At 42.2% G+C, this 19,066-nt stretch overlaps 1 protein-coding gene across 4 annotated transcripts in view; it reads right to left on the bottom strand.

The window, feature by feature from the left end:
• The window catches only part of prkcz (protein kinase C, zeta), a 400,034-nt gene that overhangs the window by 367,100 nt on the left and 13,868 nt on the right, over positions 1-19,066 (bottom strand). Inside the window, exons 1-2 of one of the 4 annotated variants that reach the window (XM_048615092.1) lie at positions 18,739-18,800; positions 18,200-18,336 (exon numbers count right to left, since the gene is read on the bottom strand). The exons of 2 other annotated variants lie outside the window; for them this stretch is intronic. In XM_048615092.1, coding sequence (XP_048471049.1) covers positions 18,200-18,273 — 74 coding nt within the window. In that variant the 5' untranslated portion in view covers positions 18,274-18,336; positions 18,739-18,800. Of the gene's footprint in view, positions 1-18,199; positions 18,337-18,738; positions 18,801-19,066 lie in introns of those variants that run through there. One more of the 4 variants, XM_048615095.1, reaches the window with a different exon arrangement.

Here is a 19,066-nt window from a genome sequence, read left to right as displayed (position 1 = left end):
GAGGCTGGAGGAGTGGATAGGTGGGAGAAAAAAAAAACAGACAAGTTACGGAGGCGGGGACGAGCTGGGCTGGTTTTGGGATGCGGTTGGGGGAGGGGAGATTTTGAAGCTTGTGAAGTCCACATTGATACCATTGGGCTGCAGGGTTCCCAAGCGGAATATGAGGTGCTGTTCCTGCAACCTTCGGGTGGCATCGTTGTGGCACTGGAGGGGGCCCAGGATGGACACGTCGTCCAAGGGAGGGGGAGCTGAAGTGGTTCGCAACTGGGAGGTGCAGTCGTTTGGCGCGAACTGAACATAGATGCTCCACAAAGCGGTCTCCAAGCCTCCGCTTGGTTTACCCGACGTAGAGGAGGCCACATCTGGAACAGCGGATACAATATACCACATTAGCAGATGTGCAAGTGAACATCTGTTTAATGTGGAAGGTTTTCTTGGGGCCTGGGATGGGGGTAAGGGGGTAGGTATAGCACTTCCTGCAGTTGCAGGGAAAAGTGCCAGGGGTGGTGGGGCTAGTGGGGAGTGTGGAGCGGACAAGGGAGTCACAAAGAGAGCAGTCCCTCCGGAAAGCAGATAAGGGTGGGGAGGGAAAAATGTCCTTGGTAGTGGGGTCAAATTGCAGATGGCAGAAGTGGCGGAGGATGATGGGGTGGTACGTGAGAATGAGGGGGATTCTGTTTTTGTTGTTATTGCGGGGAGGGGACGAGAGGGATGAGTTGCGGGAAACGCAAGAGATGCAGTCGAGGGTGTTTTCAACAACTGTGGAGGGGAAGTTGCGGTCCTTGAAAAATGAGAACATCTGGGATGTCCGGGAGTGGAATGCCTCATCCTGGGAGCAGATGCGGTGGAGGCAAAGGAATTGGGAATAGGGGATAGCATTCTTGCAGGAAGGTGGGTGAGAGAAGGTGTATTCTTGGTAGCTGTGGGAGTTGGTAGGCTTGAAATGGATATCGGTTTCCAGGTGGTTGCCAGAGATGGAAACAGAGAGGCCCAGGAAGGAGAGAGGGGTATCGGAGATGGTCCAGGTGAAGTTAAGGTTGGGGTGGTGAAGTGGATGAACTGTTCGAGCTCCTCGTGGGAGCACGAGGTGGCGCTGATATAGTCATCGATTTTACGGAGGAAGGAGGTGTAGGATGGGGCCAGTGTAGCTGAAGAGGGACTGTTCCACGTAACCTACAAAGAGACCGGCATAGCTTGGGCCCATGCGGGTACCCATGGCCACCCCTTTGTCTGTAGAAAGTGGGAGGAATTGAAGGAGAAGTTAAGAGCGAGGGCGAGTTCAGCTAAGCGGATAAGGGGGTCAGTGGAGGGGGACTGGTCAGGCCTGCGGGACAGGAAGAAGCGGAGGGCCTTTAGGCCATCTGTATGGGGAATGCAGGTGTATAGGGACTGGATGTCCATGGCGAAGATGAGGTGTTGGGGACCAGGGAATTGGAAGTTTTGGAGGGGGTGGAGGGCGTGGGTGGTGTCACGGACATTGGTGGGGAGTTCCTGGACCGGGGGGGAGAAAATGGAGTCGTGGTAAGCGGAGATAAAGTTTGGTGGGGCAGGAGCAGGCAGAGCCAATGGATCGATCAGGGCAGTCGAGTTTGTGGACTTTGGGAAGGAGATAGAAACGGGCGGTGCGGGGTTGGGGAACAATGAGGTTTGGAGGCTGTGGGTGGGAGGTCACCTGAGATGATGAGGCTGTGGATGGTCTGGGAGATGATGTTTTGGTGGTCGGGGGTGGGGTCATGATCAAGGGGGCGGTAGGTGGTGGTGTCAGAGAGCTGGCGCCTGGCCTCGGCAATGTAGAGGTCAGTGTGCCATACTACAACTGCACCACCCTTGTCTGAGGGTTTTATAGTGAGGTTAGGGTTGGAGTGGAGGGAGCGGAGGGCTGCATGTTCTGTGGGCGAGAGGGGTGGAGTCTTGACGGCAGTTGGAGATGAAGAGGTCGAGGGAGGGTAGGAGGCCTTGGGGTGGTGTCCAGGATGAAGGGGGGTGTGTTGGAGGCCGGAGAAGAGTTCAGTAGAGGTCTGGTGGTGAACAATGTGTTGATTCACATATGTAAATAGTGGCAACCTAACAGATAAATACCTATACGAACATAGGTTTTCTAACTCCATGAACAAAAATTACTCTTGAAGATTGCCTAGTGTGAAGGGGGTTAAAACATAATTAAGGTGACTGCACCCTAGAATGCATCTATGTCAAAAAAAGACCAGTAAAAATACACACAAAAAGCCTTTGAAGTCTGACACATTTCCCTCCCTATTTATAAGTGTGAGCATAGATATGCAGACATTTATACTTTTAAACAGGCAAGGAAATGGCAGGATCATACAATAAAAATGACATGCAGATCTGGTGACATTAGAATAGTCAACAGTGTGCAAGCTAAACAGCAGAATCAACATGGAACAGTTCAACAGTAGGTAATGCTACAACCAAATTACAATATCAAAGTCCACAGTCCTGCAATATCCAAGTATCAATGGTGGCAGATAATTAACTATTTTATAGAGAGAAGGCTCATGCACCTCCCAAGCTCCAACAATGGCAACCTTCAGCACCATGGTGCAAAACAAACCTACAGCGCTTGCAAGGGATAACACAGTGTGGAGCTGGAGGAACACAGCAGGCCAGACAGCATCAGAGGAGCAAAAAAGCTGATGTTGCAGGTCAGGACCCTTCTTCACAAATATCAAACTTTTGAGCACTTGCAATCATCTTTAGGCACAACTGCCAAATAGTGATCAGTATCTGCATCCTCCCGAGGTCCGTAGCTTCACACACGTCATCTTTTAGCCAACGCATTTCACTCTACATCATATCAAAAGAATTGCTAAGCCCAATGAATAAAGCAAAAACTAACGTATCAACAGCATTCCGCCCAGAACACTGAAGACGTGTGCTCTTGAGCCAGTGTGTCTATGAATAAACTGTTCCAGTTCAACAACAGCACAAACATCTACCTGGCAAAGCTAGAAATTTTCTAGGCATACATTGTCAGAAAAAAAGCAGGGCAAGTCCAATATGGCCATACCATTTGCTTCCCCACCAATGGGTCCGATCAGGACCACTTAGCTTCATTATGCGGAAATCTAGTAGGACCAATTTTGTAAATACTGCAGCTACAATCTGTGACATAATTCGCATTTATGTCTTACCAATATCTACAAGGCACAAGTCTTTAATATTTCTACATTGCTACAGATTATTCAGGTTGGTTGGCTCGCCGAGCTGGTTTGTTGTTCCGCAGATGTTTCGTTACCGTGCTTGGTAACATCCTCAGTGCAGCCTCTGATGAAGCGTCAGTGTGTTTTCCTGCCTGGTTTTTAAACTCTGGGATCTGTTGCGATGGATTGCCTCACTTCCAGGTTTCCTCCGTCGTGGAATGTATATGGGGTCAAGTTCAATGTGTTTATTAATAGCCTGCTTCGTGGAGTGCCATGCTTCCAGGAATTCTCATGCTTGTCTCTGCCTAGCCTGTCCCAGGATCTTGGTGTTGTCCCAGTCGAAGCTGTGGTTCTCCTTGTCCATGTGGATTGAGATGAGTGAGTATTGGTCGTGTCTTTTTGTAGCCAGTTGGTGTTCATGTACTCTTGTTGTTAGTTTCCTTCCTGTTTGTCCGATGTAGTGTTTCTCGCAGTCTCTGCAGGGGATCTTGTAGATGACACTGGTCCTGTCCATGGCGGGAGTGGGTCTTTAGTTCGGGGGAGCACTGTCGTAGGGTTGATGTGGGTTTGTGTGCCACTCTGACGCCCAGCGGTTGTAGAAGTTCTCTAAGGTTTTGGAGTAGATCTGTAGCTCGGGTTGTGGGTGTTGAGGTTGGTTGGCTCGCCCGCTGAGCTGGTTTGTTGTTCTGCATTGCACTGAGGATGTTACCAAGACGTTTCGTTACCGTGCTGCAGAACAAGAAACCAGCTCGGCGAGCCAACCAACCTCAACACCCACAACCCGAGCTACAGATCTACTCCAAAACCTTATTGTTACAGATTGTAAATGGGGTGCACAATGATTTGGATGAAGAAAGGAACACAGGAAGAGTAGGCCATCCAGCCCCTGAAGACTGTCCCAACATTCAACGAGATCACAGCTGATCTATAGCCTGACTTTCTCCCAGATCCTTTAATCATTTGCTTACCAAAATTTTAAAAATGAGATAGATAAATTTAACAACTCTTGCTACTTCTACTGTTGTTTGTGGAAGAGTTGCAAATTAAGATATCTCATAAACTTGCATTGTACTCCCTCCAAGGCCAAAGGTGTGGTGCCCAGATCTGCTGACAGGACTCCAAAAGGGGGCTAATCAAGATTTTGTATAACTACAGCCTAACTTCTAAATCCTTGTACTCCAGTCCTCTGGATAGAAAGACTAGCATTCTGTTAAATTTGTTTATTTTCTGCACGTTTGTGATATCTCAAAGATTATGTACCTAAATCCCCAAGTCTCTTTAGACACCCAATTTTATTTAACTCATATCATTTAGAAAGTACCCCGATTTATCTTTTCTCGGTCAAAAATGGATAAACTTGCACTTGCTTACATCGTGTTATCGACAAACTTGGATACTTAAAGTTAGCAAAGTAACCAGTGAAAGGGACACAAAGAGGTTCCAAAGGAGTTAGACAGTTTCATAAGCAGACAGAAATGTGGTAGTTGAATGAAAAGAAGTTGAAATCTGAAGTTTTCTACTTTGGTAGGAGAAGCAGAACTAAATCCAACTAATTTTTTTTGAGAGAGAGACTGCTAAGTCTTCATATTCAGAGGAATCTAACATACAAAGACACCCACAGTTAACGTGAAAGTACAACAAGCAATCAGGAAACTGATACAAAGAGGTGCTCTCTGATATAATATTGGCTGGACACATTTGGCATTTTTTTTTTAACAAAAAAGAACAATTTTCAAGCAAAGGACACTGGCATCAGCAAAACTGTTGCACTTGCAAAGTACATAAGCTGCTTGAATGGAATCAAGTCTGCAACACTTTCATAGAAAAGTCACATAACCTAGCTTGGAGGCAGACTAAAGATCAATTTGTTTCTAATGCCAATGTATGTTAAACCTCTTTACATACTTGTTCTGCACTGTGGTGTACCCAGAGAAGACCAGAATTTGGATCATATTGCCCAAGCAATGAGGAGGGGTTTTACAGAGCAAGGAAGTGTCATTTACACTACAATTGTACTGTGCACAGTTCTGGCCTCCTTCACTGGTGGAAGAATATTTTTGTCTTTAAGAAAGAATGCCAAATGAGTTCATTAACACTAATTTCTATGATTTAAAAAAAAATTGAGAATGAGGAGGGATTGAATAGGCAAAGTTAAATTCTGGAGAATAAAAAGAATGAAACCATTTCATTAAAGCAATTTGTATGGTTCAAAGAAAAGGTACGACAGGGTAGACAATAGAAGGCTATTTACCCTGGCTAACAAGTCTAGAACAAGGGGGTCATAGTTGCCAAATTAAGGTTTGATTATCAAACAGGGATAAATTTCTTCACTCGAAGGTTTGAAAGTCTTTAGAATTCTCTATCTGAGAGAGCTCTGGATACTCAAACATCAAGCATGCTCAAGACCAAAAGAAAGGCTTGGACCTAAATATTAAAGCTAGGAACTAAATATTCAGGAGTATATGGCATTTCAAAAGGATAAGCAAGGAGGAAAGGGTGGTGGATAGCTTTGTTAGTGAAGTAGGGGAATGATAGGTGTGGGTCCTTTCACTTTTTTTTAAAAAAAGTTACAGAATACCAGAAAGAATATCAAGCATTTCCTGGTACTACAATCAAGCCTACCCCAGCTCAGAGCCTCCCTCTCCCAGGCCTGCAAAGGACCTCTCCTCTTTTTCATTCTTCGCAGGATCCACAACCAGAACTCACAATTCTACTCGGCTTTATTGGACACTAAAAACCGTAAGTACAGTAAACTTACTGGTGCCTGCCACCCAACACAGGCCTCCTCCAACCCCCAAATCCCCAACCCTACCCAGGACCTTCCCCACAATGTGCCCGCCACCACTGGCCATTGTCAGAGCACCCATAGATGACATAACATCCGCCGCCGGGTACGCCACTTCCGGTACAGCGAACACCATCGACACCGCTGCCTCCGTTTCTGAGGCCAACACCACAGACATCAAAGACGCACCTGCCGACACTGCTGCTGCCGCCACAGCCAACATCCAGGAATTACCGACCAACGTCACTCCGCCCACCACCTCCACAGCCAGCAGCTCCAGAGGAAGCAATAGCACCCAGCCCTGTCGGGTCTTCACCATCACCCCCCAGACCTCCCCCTGACTGAGGGTCAACGGTCAGTCCTCAGTAAAGGGCTCACCTTTATCCCCCTCCACCCTAACATCAACGAATACCGCTCACACTTAGACGTTGAACAGTTTTTCTGCTGCCTCCGCCTCCGCGCTTACTTCTTTAATCGTGAGCCTAACCCTCCCACATAATAAACAATGATTTGATGTAATCAACATGCCTAGTTCATTGAATTATGAATTTGATTTACTTTATTTACAGACCTGACGTAACTGACCACCTAGTCAATTGATTAACAGACTTGATATAGTTACCGCTTGGTTAATTGACTTGTAGACTTGATATAATCAATTGCATAGTAACAGTTTGTACAAATACATAATTACAATGTAAGGAAGTATAAAATAGTGTTGTGTGGGTATTCTGTAGAGTGAGCTGGATTGTCCTGCATGACGATTTGGAGCTCCTCTCCTTGCTGTGATCAAATGCCACTCAAATAAACCGCTGTTCTTGCTGAATTCCTGACACCTTCGGCGACATCTTTCCTCAAAGAGGGAGGTCAGTTCTACATTAGTATGGGATGGAATAAGTGCAAAAAGTAAGAAATGATTTTGAACTGGAAGATCTAGAATCCATATGGGTGGAGATAAAGAAAAAACAAGGGAAATGTGAGTCTGGAGAGACTTGTTTTTGGAGCAGTTTCCTCAAACAGTATGTTGTGGATCCCACCAGATATCAGCTTGCTTTAGATCTGGTAATGTGTCATGAGACACATGATCTAAGAGTAAAAGATCCCCTCTAGCAAACCATGACCATAACATAGAACAAAGAACAAAGAAAATTACAGCACAGGAACACGCCCTTCGGCCCTCCAAGCCTGTGCCGATCCAGATCCTCTATCTAATCCTGTCGTCTATTTTCCAAGGATCTGTATCCCTCTGCTCCTTGCCCATTCATGTATCTGTCTAGATACATCTTAAATGACGCTATTGTGCCTGCCTCTACCACCTCGGCTGGCAACACGTTCCAGGTACCCACCGCCCTCTGCGTAAAGAACTTTCCACGCATATCTCCCTTAAACTTTTCCCCTCTCACCTTGAAATTATGACCCCTAGTAATCAAATGCCCCACTCTGGGGAAAAAGCTTCTTGCTATCCACCCTGTCTATACCTCTCATGATTTTGTAGACCGCAATCAGGTTCCCCCCTCAACTTCCGTCTTTCTAATGTAAATAATCCTAATCTACTCAACCTCTCTTCATAGCTAGCGCTCTCCATACCAGGCAACATCCTGGTGACCCTCCTCTGCACCTTCTCCAAAGCATCCACATCCTTTTGGTAATGTGGCGAACAGAATTGTATGCAGTATTCCAAATGTGGTCGAACCAAAGTCCTATACAACATGGTAGAATTTAGTATTCAGTTTAAGAGTGAGAAACTTGGTAGAAAGAAGAATGGTAAACTTATAAAAGGAATGAGGTCACAGTTGACTGGAGTGGATTGGGAAAATGTAGAAATGATGGCTGTTAAACAATAGTAGTTGTTTAAGGAAATAATTCATGACTCACGACAAAAGATAAATACAAAGTGAGGGAGGATTTAACAAACAGCCACCCAGAACCATGGTTAATGAAGGAAATGAAGGAAAGCATCAAACTGAAAGAAAAAAAACAATGGGGTAAAGATTACTGACAAATCAGATGATTGGGAAAGTATTAAAGAGTCAACAAAAGATTATCTAAAAGAAACAGGAAAAAAAAATAATCTGAGGGTAAAACTTGCAAGTAACATAAAAACATTAGAGTTATTTTTCCAAAGAGACAGAGGCCAAAGAGAACACAGTTCCCTTAAAGAAGGAGGCTGAGAAAATAATAATGGGAAACCTTGGGGGGGGGAGGAAGGGGGGAGTGGGGAGAGAAGGAGAAAAAAAAAGGAGCTGAATAGATACTTTTTAAAAACAAAAATCAGTCTTCAAGATAGAGGACATTAATGACATTTGAAAAGTACTCAGAATAAATTGGGAGGAAATAAATATAAAAACTAATCACCGGAGAAAATGTACTCAGGAAAATAATGGGGCTAAAGGGTGACGTAGGAAATAGGGCAGGAAATATGCACAAAGCAAATTTGCACAAAAGACAACCTGGTAGCAACCAGCTGATCCATTTTGAGATGTTGATCAAATAACAAACATCAGTCAGGAATGTAGACATAACTCCTCTACAAGACCGTTCAACAGAATCTTTCACATCCACTCGATTAGGCAGGAGAGGCTTCAGTTTAACAGCACATTCAAAAGATGGCAACTCTGACAGTGCACCACCTCCTCAAAGAATCAATAAACCTGTGGGTACTAGGGAAATCAAGCGATATCAGCAAAGCAGTGTGAAATGGAGGAGTGAGGTAGAAGATCAGCCATCAACTTACTGAATGAGTGAGAAGGTTGGCAGAAGCTAAATAGCTTGCTCCTATCCCTAATTATTATGATTCTTAACCCCCACTTTCCTGGATGAGTGCAGCTCCAGCAACACTCCAACAGCTTGATACCATTTAGGACATACAGAGCCCATTTGATTGGCATCCCTACTTACAATCCTAATCATTCACACCATCATCATTGGTACACTTCAGCAATTAGCCAAGGTCCCTTCGACAGCACCTTTCAAAGCTGCAGCCTTTCATAGATCATAGAATCCCTACAGTGTGCAAACAGGCCCTTCGGCCCAACAAGTCCACACCGACACTTGGAGCATCCCATCCAGACCCATCCCCCTATTACCCACCTAATCTTCACATCCCTGAACACTATGGGCAATCCACCTAACCTGCACATCTTTGGACTATGGGAGGAAATCGGAGCACCCGGAAGAAACCCACGCAGACATGGGGAGAATGTGCAAACTCCACACAGACAGTTGCCCAAGAGTGGTATTGAACCCGGATCCCTGGTGCTGTGAGGCAGCAGTGCTAACCACTGAGCCACCATGCTGCCCCAAAACTTTATGACGTATAAGCGCAAATCAGAGCAGATGCGTGGAAACACCACCACTTGCAAGTTCCTATTAAAGTCACACACCATCCGGAACTTGGAAATATGTCTTCTTGTAGCCATCAAGCCAAGCTTCTGGAACATGCTAACCATCAACACTTTGGGTATACTTACACAATACAGACTGCAGTAGTTCAAGGCGTTAACTCACTACCAACTTCCCAGGTAATTAAGGATAGAGTAGTGGGGTCCAGAAGGAACAAGCAAGATGAGCTGCTCACCAAAGGTAAGGGTTTGGCACAGTTTTAAATGAGTAATTTACTTCTGTTTTTACTAACTTATAGAATGGTGATAATGGTGTCGTTGAAAACATGCACGTTCAGCAGTATACTCAAAGAAGAGGTGTTAAAGAGGCTGGCAGCACTCCAGGTACAGAAGAATTGCTCGACCCAGATGAGATACCTCTCTCAGCAATCGAGAATGCAAGACAGCTAATTATGGAACTGTTGACAGAAATTTTCCAGACGTTTGTGAACACAGGATAAGTCCAGGGTTGCTGGAGAATTGCAAGTGTGATTTATTATTTAAGACAGGGGGAAAAGGAAAACCCAGGAAATTGTAGACCTGTCACCTTGACAGCAATAGTCGGAAAGCTGATGGAGGCATGTACCTCCACATTTCAAAAGGCCTCAATTTTCTTCCTTGAATATTTTCTTGACATTAATCTTTATTTAGGTTTCTGAGGCATATAGGGACAAGGATAGAATGCAGCATCATGATATTTTTCTCTTGTTTCAAGCTTGACTTTTTTGTTTTTAGGGCATCCTTCATCTTCACGGAAGTCCTCCAATCTATCATCATCCTTCTGCTAAATTTTGTATCCCATCTGCCATGTTCTGTTGTCATTTGTCCTAAAGAGGTAAACTGACCTATTTGCTCTGGTACGATACCATCCATTTCACTCTAGTTTCTTCTATTATATTCCAACTACCAATGATTGTGTCTTTTTGGTGTTCATCCTCAATCCATATTCTAAAAACTTATTAATTTAACTTGATTAACAATGTTTTCGAAATCCTTTTCTGATTCCGCAAATAGCACTATATCCTCGGTAAATTACAACTTGGTTGTGATCACAGTTTCAATTTCTTCCTACCCTTCAAAGTACATTTAATACTCTGAATATTTGTTCTGTGCAACAGATTAAATAAATTTGGTGACAGGACAATGTCTTGTGGTACACTTTAAACACATCAAATCGTCTTTCTTCTAAACCTGATGCTCACTATATTTGGCCCTGTTAAAGATTCTGGATAAACCTCATCTTTATTCATGTCACACTTCAGCAACACATCCACTAACTTTTGGTTATAAACATAATTGAATCCTTTTCATAATCTGTGAAGCACATGTAAATATTCCCGTTTAACCTCTAAATTTTTATCAACAGATTGTTCTGCTATTACGTATCCCTAGACAGTGAAAAAGGCTTTCTCAGACTACAAAGGGATCTTGATCAAATGGGTCAATGGGTTGAAAAATGGCAGATGGAGTTCAATCTGGATCTATGCAAGGTATTGCACCTTGGTTCAACAAATAAGGGTAGGGCTTATACGATTAAGGGTGGGGCCTTGGGTAGTGGTGTAGAACCTAGGGGTGCAGGTACATAATTCTTTGAAGTTTGCATCACATATAGACAGGGTGGTTAGAAAGGCATTTAGCATGCTTGCCTTCATTGCTCAGACCTTTTGAGTACAGGAGTTGAGGTACTGAAGTTGCACAGGACATTGATGAGGCCTCTTCTGGAATACTGTGTCCAGTTCTGGTCGCCCAATTACAGGAAGGATATTATTAAGCTGGAGAGGGTTCAGAAGAGATTTACCAGAATATTGCCGGGTATGGAAGGTTTGAATTATAAAGAAAGGCTGGAGAGGCTGGGACTTTCTTCACAGGAGCAGAGGAGGTTGAGAGGTGACTTGATAGAAGTTTATAAAATAATGAGAGGGAAAGATAAGAGTTGATAGTAGTTGTCTTTTCCCTAGGATGGGGAATTTCAAGACGAGGGGACACATTTTTAAGGTGAGAGGAGAGAGATTTAGAAAAGAGAAGAGAATATTTTTTTTTTTTTTTTTACATAGACAATGGTTCATGTGTGGAATGGACTTCCTGAGGAAGTGGTGGACGCGGGTACAACTGTTTAAAAGGCATTTGGATAAGTACATGAATAGGAGCCAGGAGCAGGTAGTTGGGATCAGTTTAGTTTGGGATTGTGTTTGGCATGGACTGGTCTATTTTGGTGCTGTATGACTCTGACTTGTTCTTACTACTGTTCTAAATCCCGATTGTGTTTCATCAATTTCTGCTTATGTAAACAGATTATTTTCAAGATCAATTTAATGAGAGTATTCATTAAGCTGAAAACTCTAAAATAGTTGTACACCATTGTTTTAGATTTCTTAGTTGATTTAATGAATACTTCTAGTCACCTGGAGTATGTTTAATCATAAATTTCTTATTTATTTTCTTATATTTTTAATTGTACTTGCCCAACAGTTTTTTTAAAAAATATTGTTATTATTTCATCTCTGCCTTAAAAATTTCCTGTATTTTATTTCAAAGTATCCCTCACATTTGATATTGTAATATTTGGTCTATCATTTGCCTCATTATTTTGACCTGATCATTTTGGATCATTGTCCAATTCACATTTTCTGTCCAACATCTTTTGTCTACTGCATCCCATTCAAAGAATATTTCACTGTCTTCACCTTTAACATATCATAATCTATTGTTATTACCTTCTATCACTCAAAGATTTCAGCATGTTGCATAATTTTTGTTTTGTAATTTCTTTACAGCCCCAAGAGGTTGCACATCTCATTATGTCCCTTTAGCCTGCTTAGATGCATTCTTGACTTGATTTTTCAATTTCAACGTACTTTTCACTTTTCTTTCCTCTTTCTATCATTAGTAGCCTATCACTTGTCTTACATTCCTCATCTCTTTCTTTCCATCTTGGTAGTTTTCCTATGCACCTATATCTTGTGATTTCCCATTTACTTACTATTCCGTGTTCTGATTCCTCAATCTGGAGACATTCACTCTTTCTTTTCCCCTTTAAGAATGCCTCTCTATTCTCATTCTTCAACATGTTATAGTCGAAATAGTCACAGATATCTTTTCATTTACTGGTATTTCAGTTTCAATTTAATTTTCATCACAAAGAGGCAACGAGCTGAATTTATCTCAAACATCAGAATAAATATTAACATTCTTCATATTGTTTCTAAATTATATGATAGTGAAATGGTATTTATGTTAATTTCTAAGCACATCACCTCAACCTAAGTATACACCCTTCTTGGTTGCTTCGAAAAGAAATTCTCTATCAGGTTATTTTCTTGACAAAATTTTGTTAGCATTACTCCTTTTACATTCCTTAATCCAAAGTAAGTTTGACCAACATGCTCTGATGTTCCTTCACCAATTTCAGCTTTGCATGCGCAACTTCAATTCTCTGCATCATTTTATTTAAACTTAGGTCATAGAGATATACAGCATGGAAACAGACCCTTAAGTCCAACTCATCTGTGCTGACAGATATCCTATATAAATCTAGTCCCTATATCCCTCTACACCCTTCCTAATCATAAAACCAATGTTGTAATTGTACCAGCCTCTACCACTTCCTCTGGCAGCTCATTCCATACATGCACTACCCTCTGTGAAAAAGTTGCCCCTTAGGTCCCTTTTATATCTTTCCCCTCTGACCTTATACCTATGCCCTTTCATTTTGGACTCCCCTACCCCGGGGAAAAGACCTTGCCTATTTACCCTATCCATGCCCCTCACGATTCTATAAACCTCTAAGATCACCCCTCTGCCTCCAATGCTCCAGAGAAAATTGCCCCAGCCTATTCAGCCTCTCCCTATCGCTCAACCCTCCAACCCGGACATCATCCTCAAATCTTTTCTGAACCCCTTCTAGGGTAACAACATCCTTCCTATAGCAGGAAGACCAGAATTGCATGCAATACTTCAAAAGTGGCCAAACCAATGTCCTGTACAGTTGCAACATGACATCCCAACTCAATGCACTGAGCAATAAAGGCAAGCATATCCAATGCCTTCTTCACTATTCTATCTACCTGCATCTCCACTTTCAAGGAACTACGAACCTGCACTCCAAGGTGTCTTTGTTCAGCAACACTCCCCATGACCTTACCATTAAGTGGATAAGTCCTGCCCTGATTTACCTTTCCAAAATGCAGCACCTCACATTTATCCAAATTAAATTCCATTTGCCACTCCTTTGTCCATTGGCCCATCTGATCAAGATCGCACTGTACTCTGAGGTAACCTTCTTCACTGTCCACCACACCTCCAATTTTAGTGCCATCTGCAAACTTACTAACCATACGTCCTATGTTCAGATCCAAATCATTTATATAAAAGACAAGAAGCGGTGGACCCAGCACCGACCCTTGTGGCACACCGCTGGTCACAGGCCTCCAGCCTGAAAAGCACCCCTCAACCACCACCTTCTGTCTTCTACCTTTCAGCCAATTCTGAATCCAAATAACTAGTTCTTCCTGCATTCCGTGTAATCTTACCTTGCCAACCAGTCTACCATGAGGAACCTTGTTGAACACCTTAATGAAGTACATACAGATCACATCCACCGCTCTGCCCTCATCAATCCTCTTTGGTACTTCTTCAAAAAAAAAACTCAAATCAAGTTGGCAAAACACGATTTCCCACACACAAAGTAACGATGACAATCCCTAAATCAGTCCTTGCCTTTCCAAATGCATGTAAATCCTGTCCCTCAGGATTCCTTCAAACAGCTTTCCCACCATTAATGTCAGGCTCACTGGACCATAGTTTCCTGGCTTTTCCTTATCACCTTTCTTAACTTGTGGCATAATGTTAGCCATCCCAGTCTTCCAGCTCTCCACCTGTGGCTATTGATGTTACAAATATCTCAGCAAGGGGCCCAGCAATCTCTTCCCTCGCTTCCCACAGAGTTCTGATCCTGGGGATTTATCCACCTTCATGCATTTTAAAGATGTTCAGCATCTCCTCCTCTGTAATATGGACATTTTTCAAGATGTTGCTATTTATTTCCCCATGTTCTCTAACTTCCATGTTTTATATTCCATTACTGTTTTATAAGCTGTTGCATTGCTTTGGAATTTTGAGAAAGCTTGACCGTAATGCTTCAGGACATCACTGTCAACTACATCTATTTCCTGCTCAGTGGTCATGTTGGGACTTACACTTGTGACAATCAAATCAAAAAGCTTTTCTTTGGGCTTAACTGTGGATCACCCTTTTAGATTGGTCAGTCACCTTGAACTTATCTCTTCTACCTCACATTTACTAGAATTCTGATTCCATTCCTACATTTCTCATCTTACAAGAACTAAAGCACTTAATTCTTTTCCATCTAACCATGTTCTAACTGACTTACTTTTGCATCTCTTCAGGAGTCAAAAATAGTATCTATCCATTACCTGCATGCAGATATATTCTGGTATGATGCCCTTATATTCAACATTGTTAATTTCAAGAAGCTACCTCTCCCATTAAGTGTAACAGACTCAGAAGTTGATCTCTCATGACCATGAGACAGAGGAGCAGAAGGAGGCCATTTGACCCATAAAGTTTGCTCTATCATTTCAATGATCTGATAATCCTCAATTCCACTTTCCTTAGTTATCTCCATAACCCTTGACTCTATTACTGAAGTAAAATCTGCAAAATCATGAGCTTAGATCAACTTGGTCATTATTCGTTGATTACTCTGTAGGCCAAGGACTTTTCATTCCATCACTATTTACAAAATAGTTGATGCAGGCAGCCTAACCTCTTTTGTATATACAATTTTCCAACTATGACTCCCCAAGACTAATTGAACTGTTGTCTTATCAAATTATTAGAATTTATTATCTATTCCAATACTCCTAGATCTCATGTACATTTGAAGGGATTCCATTTGCACACCAAATCAGCTGAAGCTGATGGGACCTTTGCACAATCATGGAGCTGTGATCCCAGGACTGCTGGTATGCCTGAACAGCTACTTTGAATCCCAAATGAGTAATACTACTGGGGGACACTGGTTTCCCCAACCTGAGATCTTCTTTGACAGACTTGGCAAGTAGATCAAACATATTTGTCCTCTCAAACATCTCCAAGACACACAGATAACCTAATCAGTTACTTGTCCACATTGTTTTAAAGTACATGTGAACATCAGTTTTCATATTATAACATGGAAAAACAGAAATAAGCTGTATGAATGTAAAGCCAGATTCGTAGAATAGTCTCTCCAAAATCAAACTGACACTTCACAAACTACGCACTATATTCATCCTACGTACATGAGATAAGGCCAAGTTAGTCAAGCAGATTCAATTAGAATATATTAATGTTGTTTTCGGTCTTAAACACTTTGCTGTGTCAACCAAACAAATAAAATCTTGTTCTATGCAAAAAGGCAAAATTGATGTTTACCACTAGAATGAAAAGGGATCCATATCAGATTGGCAGTCTGATTTTTTTTGGATAATAAAGTTGATAACTTGAAATTCCTCATTTAGTGTTCCCAGTAAAAATCAAGTTTGCTTTCTGTCAGTTGGAAAAGTAATTTATGGGGTATGAATTCCCAAAGGAAGCTGGTTCAGTCACAAGGTTTGCGAACTCCTGCTCTATAATTATAATCAAAGCCATAACTCAAAATTCCAAAAAATAATATTTAAGCATGTCATGCAATTATTTTTTATTCTTTCACGGGATGTGGGTGTTGCTGGCTAGGCCAGCATTTATTGCCCACTCCTAATTACCCAAAGGGCAGTTAAGAGTCATTGCTGTGGGTCTGAAGTCACATATAGGCCTTACCAGGTAATGACGGCAGTTTCCTTCCATAAAAGACAATGGCGAACCAGACGGATTTTTCCTGATAATCAACAAGGGATTCATGGTCATCATTAGACTCTCAATTCCAGATTTTTATTGAATTCAAATTCTATTTGCCCGAGGGGATTCAAACCTGGGTCCCCAGAACATTACCTGGGTTTATATTTTTTTATATAGAATCCCTACAGTGTGGAAACAGGCCCTTCGGCCCACCAACTCCACACCGACCCTCACAGCATCCCACCCAGACCCCATCCCCCTAATCTACACATCCCTGAACACTATGGGCAATTTTAGCATGGCCAATCCACCTAGCCTGCACATCTGAACTGTGGGAGGAAACTGGAGCACCCGGAGGAAACCCACACAGACACGAGGAGAACGTGCAAACTCCACACAGACAGGCGCCCGAGGGTAGAATTGAACCCGGGTCCCTGGCGCTGTGAGGCAGCAGTGCTAACCACTGAGCCACCGTGCTGTGATTCTTTGGATTAACTGTGGATCTTTGGATTAATAGTCCAGTGATAATACCACTAGGCCACTGCCTCCCCTTATATCTGCACACAAGATATTTGGCTGAACAAGAGTGGCCAGAAAATACAGCACCATGCTACTTGAGAATAACAACAATCCCATGAGATTTAAATACTCAATGAAGAGATGGAAAGAAAACTAACTTCTGTAAAAAATCTTTTTTATCTTCAAGCAAAGAGACAACCCTAGAGTAACAAGGCTGAAAGCTACAATAAAGAGTAGCTTTAGTTTCTGTCTCTGGTTTCAGGTTACACATGTATACTATCACACATCCAAAATCCCAATTATATAGCCTTCGGTCCTCCTTTTGCCACGTCATTTCTGAAGCAACTGATTTATTCAACAATGCTGTCAGTTTGTTGATAATTGAGGGAAAAATGATTAAGTGATAACTGACCAGGTTGGATTTATCCTATTTATCATGGACAGAACATATGTGGGTAATTTTTCACGTTTTCTCAGATACCTTATTGTAGATGTACTTTAACAGGTCACCCAAGTACCTGGCTAGTGCTGGAGCACAATTTGTCAGCACGATTGCTGGAATGTTGTTAGGCCCCACAATCTCTGCAGTATCCAGTGTCTTTGGCAGTTTGTTGCTATCACATGGATAGAATCTAATTGGCTGAATACTGTCATGTTGGGTCCTCATATGCAAATTGTTGTAATGAAAATGTTTTTCAGATTTTGTCACAAACCAAAACTTATTAGATGTGCTTGGTTGTGATAGAATTGAAAAATTAAATGTACCTAGTGTTTAGCATGCCATCTAATTCCAGATGTCATATTTGTTTACAATATCACAACGTACTACCAACATAGTGGCAAATTAATTGTACAGAAAAGATTGAACACTCAGAACCACTGTAAGGCTGTAATATTTAAAAGCTCAAATTATGCCGACAGAAGCCATTACCTGAAATAGTAAGTTAAATTTCCTGCAAAAACAAATCCCATAACTACAGGAGCTGGAGGACTAGGATATTCTGGTTTTGTCACACAGATTTTATGATGAACACCAGAGTCACAATATTTGGCTGATGCCTAAGATTATTCACATTGAAGGATAATTTAAGAGTGTCCACACCAAAACAGGAATCAAAATAACTAGTCCACATTTAATAGGTGTAATAATGTAACACGTAAAATTCTTATACAAACAGTGCACTTTAGACAGCATCCTGTTCAATACCGTCAAAACCAAATGCTTAGTATGGTAAGAAAATAAATACTTTTCAAATAGATTAACTGGAAACATACACTGTTAGTGTTAAAATGCTTAAGGATCTGCATATCTTCTCTGTAACTGCTTACAAAAAGTGTCAAAAAATAGTTTCACAGCAGCATGATCACACAGATAAATTGTTTTTCATTGAAGCAAACACTTTCATCTTTTAATCAAATTTCTATGAGACGCAATAAAACAAAATGCTTTCTTAAGCGAGTAGAATGCTCGGTAAATACTGTGGGAAGCTATCGAGTGTGAAGTTATTTTAACTTACCCATTGTAGTGAGCTTTCACTTTGATCGAGTCACCTGTTCCATGCTCCATGTTGTTATCCAGCCTCGTAGGCATGACACAATCGAAATTCCACCAGCGAACGAATTCAAAGTAAACCAGGAAAGAAACCAGCGCAAACTTTCGGACAAGAAAGCGCAGTTACTAAAAAGCCTCTCGCTGCTTCTCTAGTACAAATTCCACCTTCTCTTTCCTTTTAGGAAAACCCAAAGCTTCCACCTCAGCAGATCTTATAAAACAAAATGAGCCGAATTGAATCACAGAAGCCAATCAAGTTTCAGAAAAGATGGAACATAAGACTTTCGATGAAATTCGTTATTATTCAATGTTGTGACGAAATATCAACTTGTTTTTTTGCTCGACTGCGCTCCGACTGAAACTTGTTGCTGCCAATGCCCCGCAACTGTAGTAAAGCTCGCGATGGACAAATGGCGGTTGCAGGTTAACCGACAATTCCCACCCCCTCCTCCACCACACACCACCAGCCGTGTCAACAACCAATCGCATTCTAGCAGGAGTTACCTGTACCACCTCCTTCCACAGCCAATCCCGAGGGACAAACCGGCGAAAGGAATCCCACCTTGGCCAATCAGGAACAAAACGAATTTTGACCAATAGAGTAAGGGATGGTTGTCTTGTTTAATGAAAAACCTGCCGCCAATCAGATCTCGGCCTCCACCCTCCCCAAATCACCTGGAACCAATGGGAGACAGGAAGCCACCTGGCACTCATACCGAAAAACAGAAAGCCTTGCACTGAAATCGCGCTTGGCACGCTCTTTCGGAACGTCGTCACTGATTTAGGAGATAACAAGGTGTAGAGCTGGATGAACACAGCAGGCCAGGCAGCA

The sequence above is a fragment of the Rhincodon typus genome, chromosome 31 (assembly GCF_021869965.1).
Source record: "Rhincodon typus isolate 14 chromosome 31, sRhiTyp1.1, whole genome shotgun sequence".
Taxonomy (NCBI): Eukaryota; Metazoa; Chordata; class Chondrichthyes; order Orectolobiformes; family Rhincodontidae; genus Rhincodon; species Rhincodon typus.
This window is presented reverse-complemented; position numbering and strand designations above follow the sequence as displayed.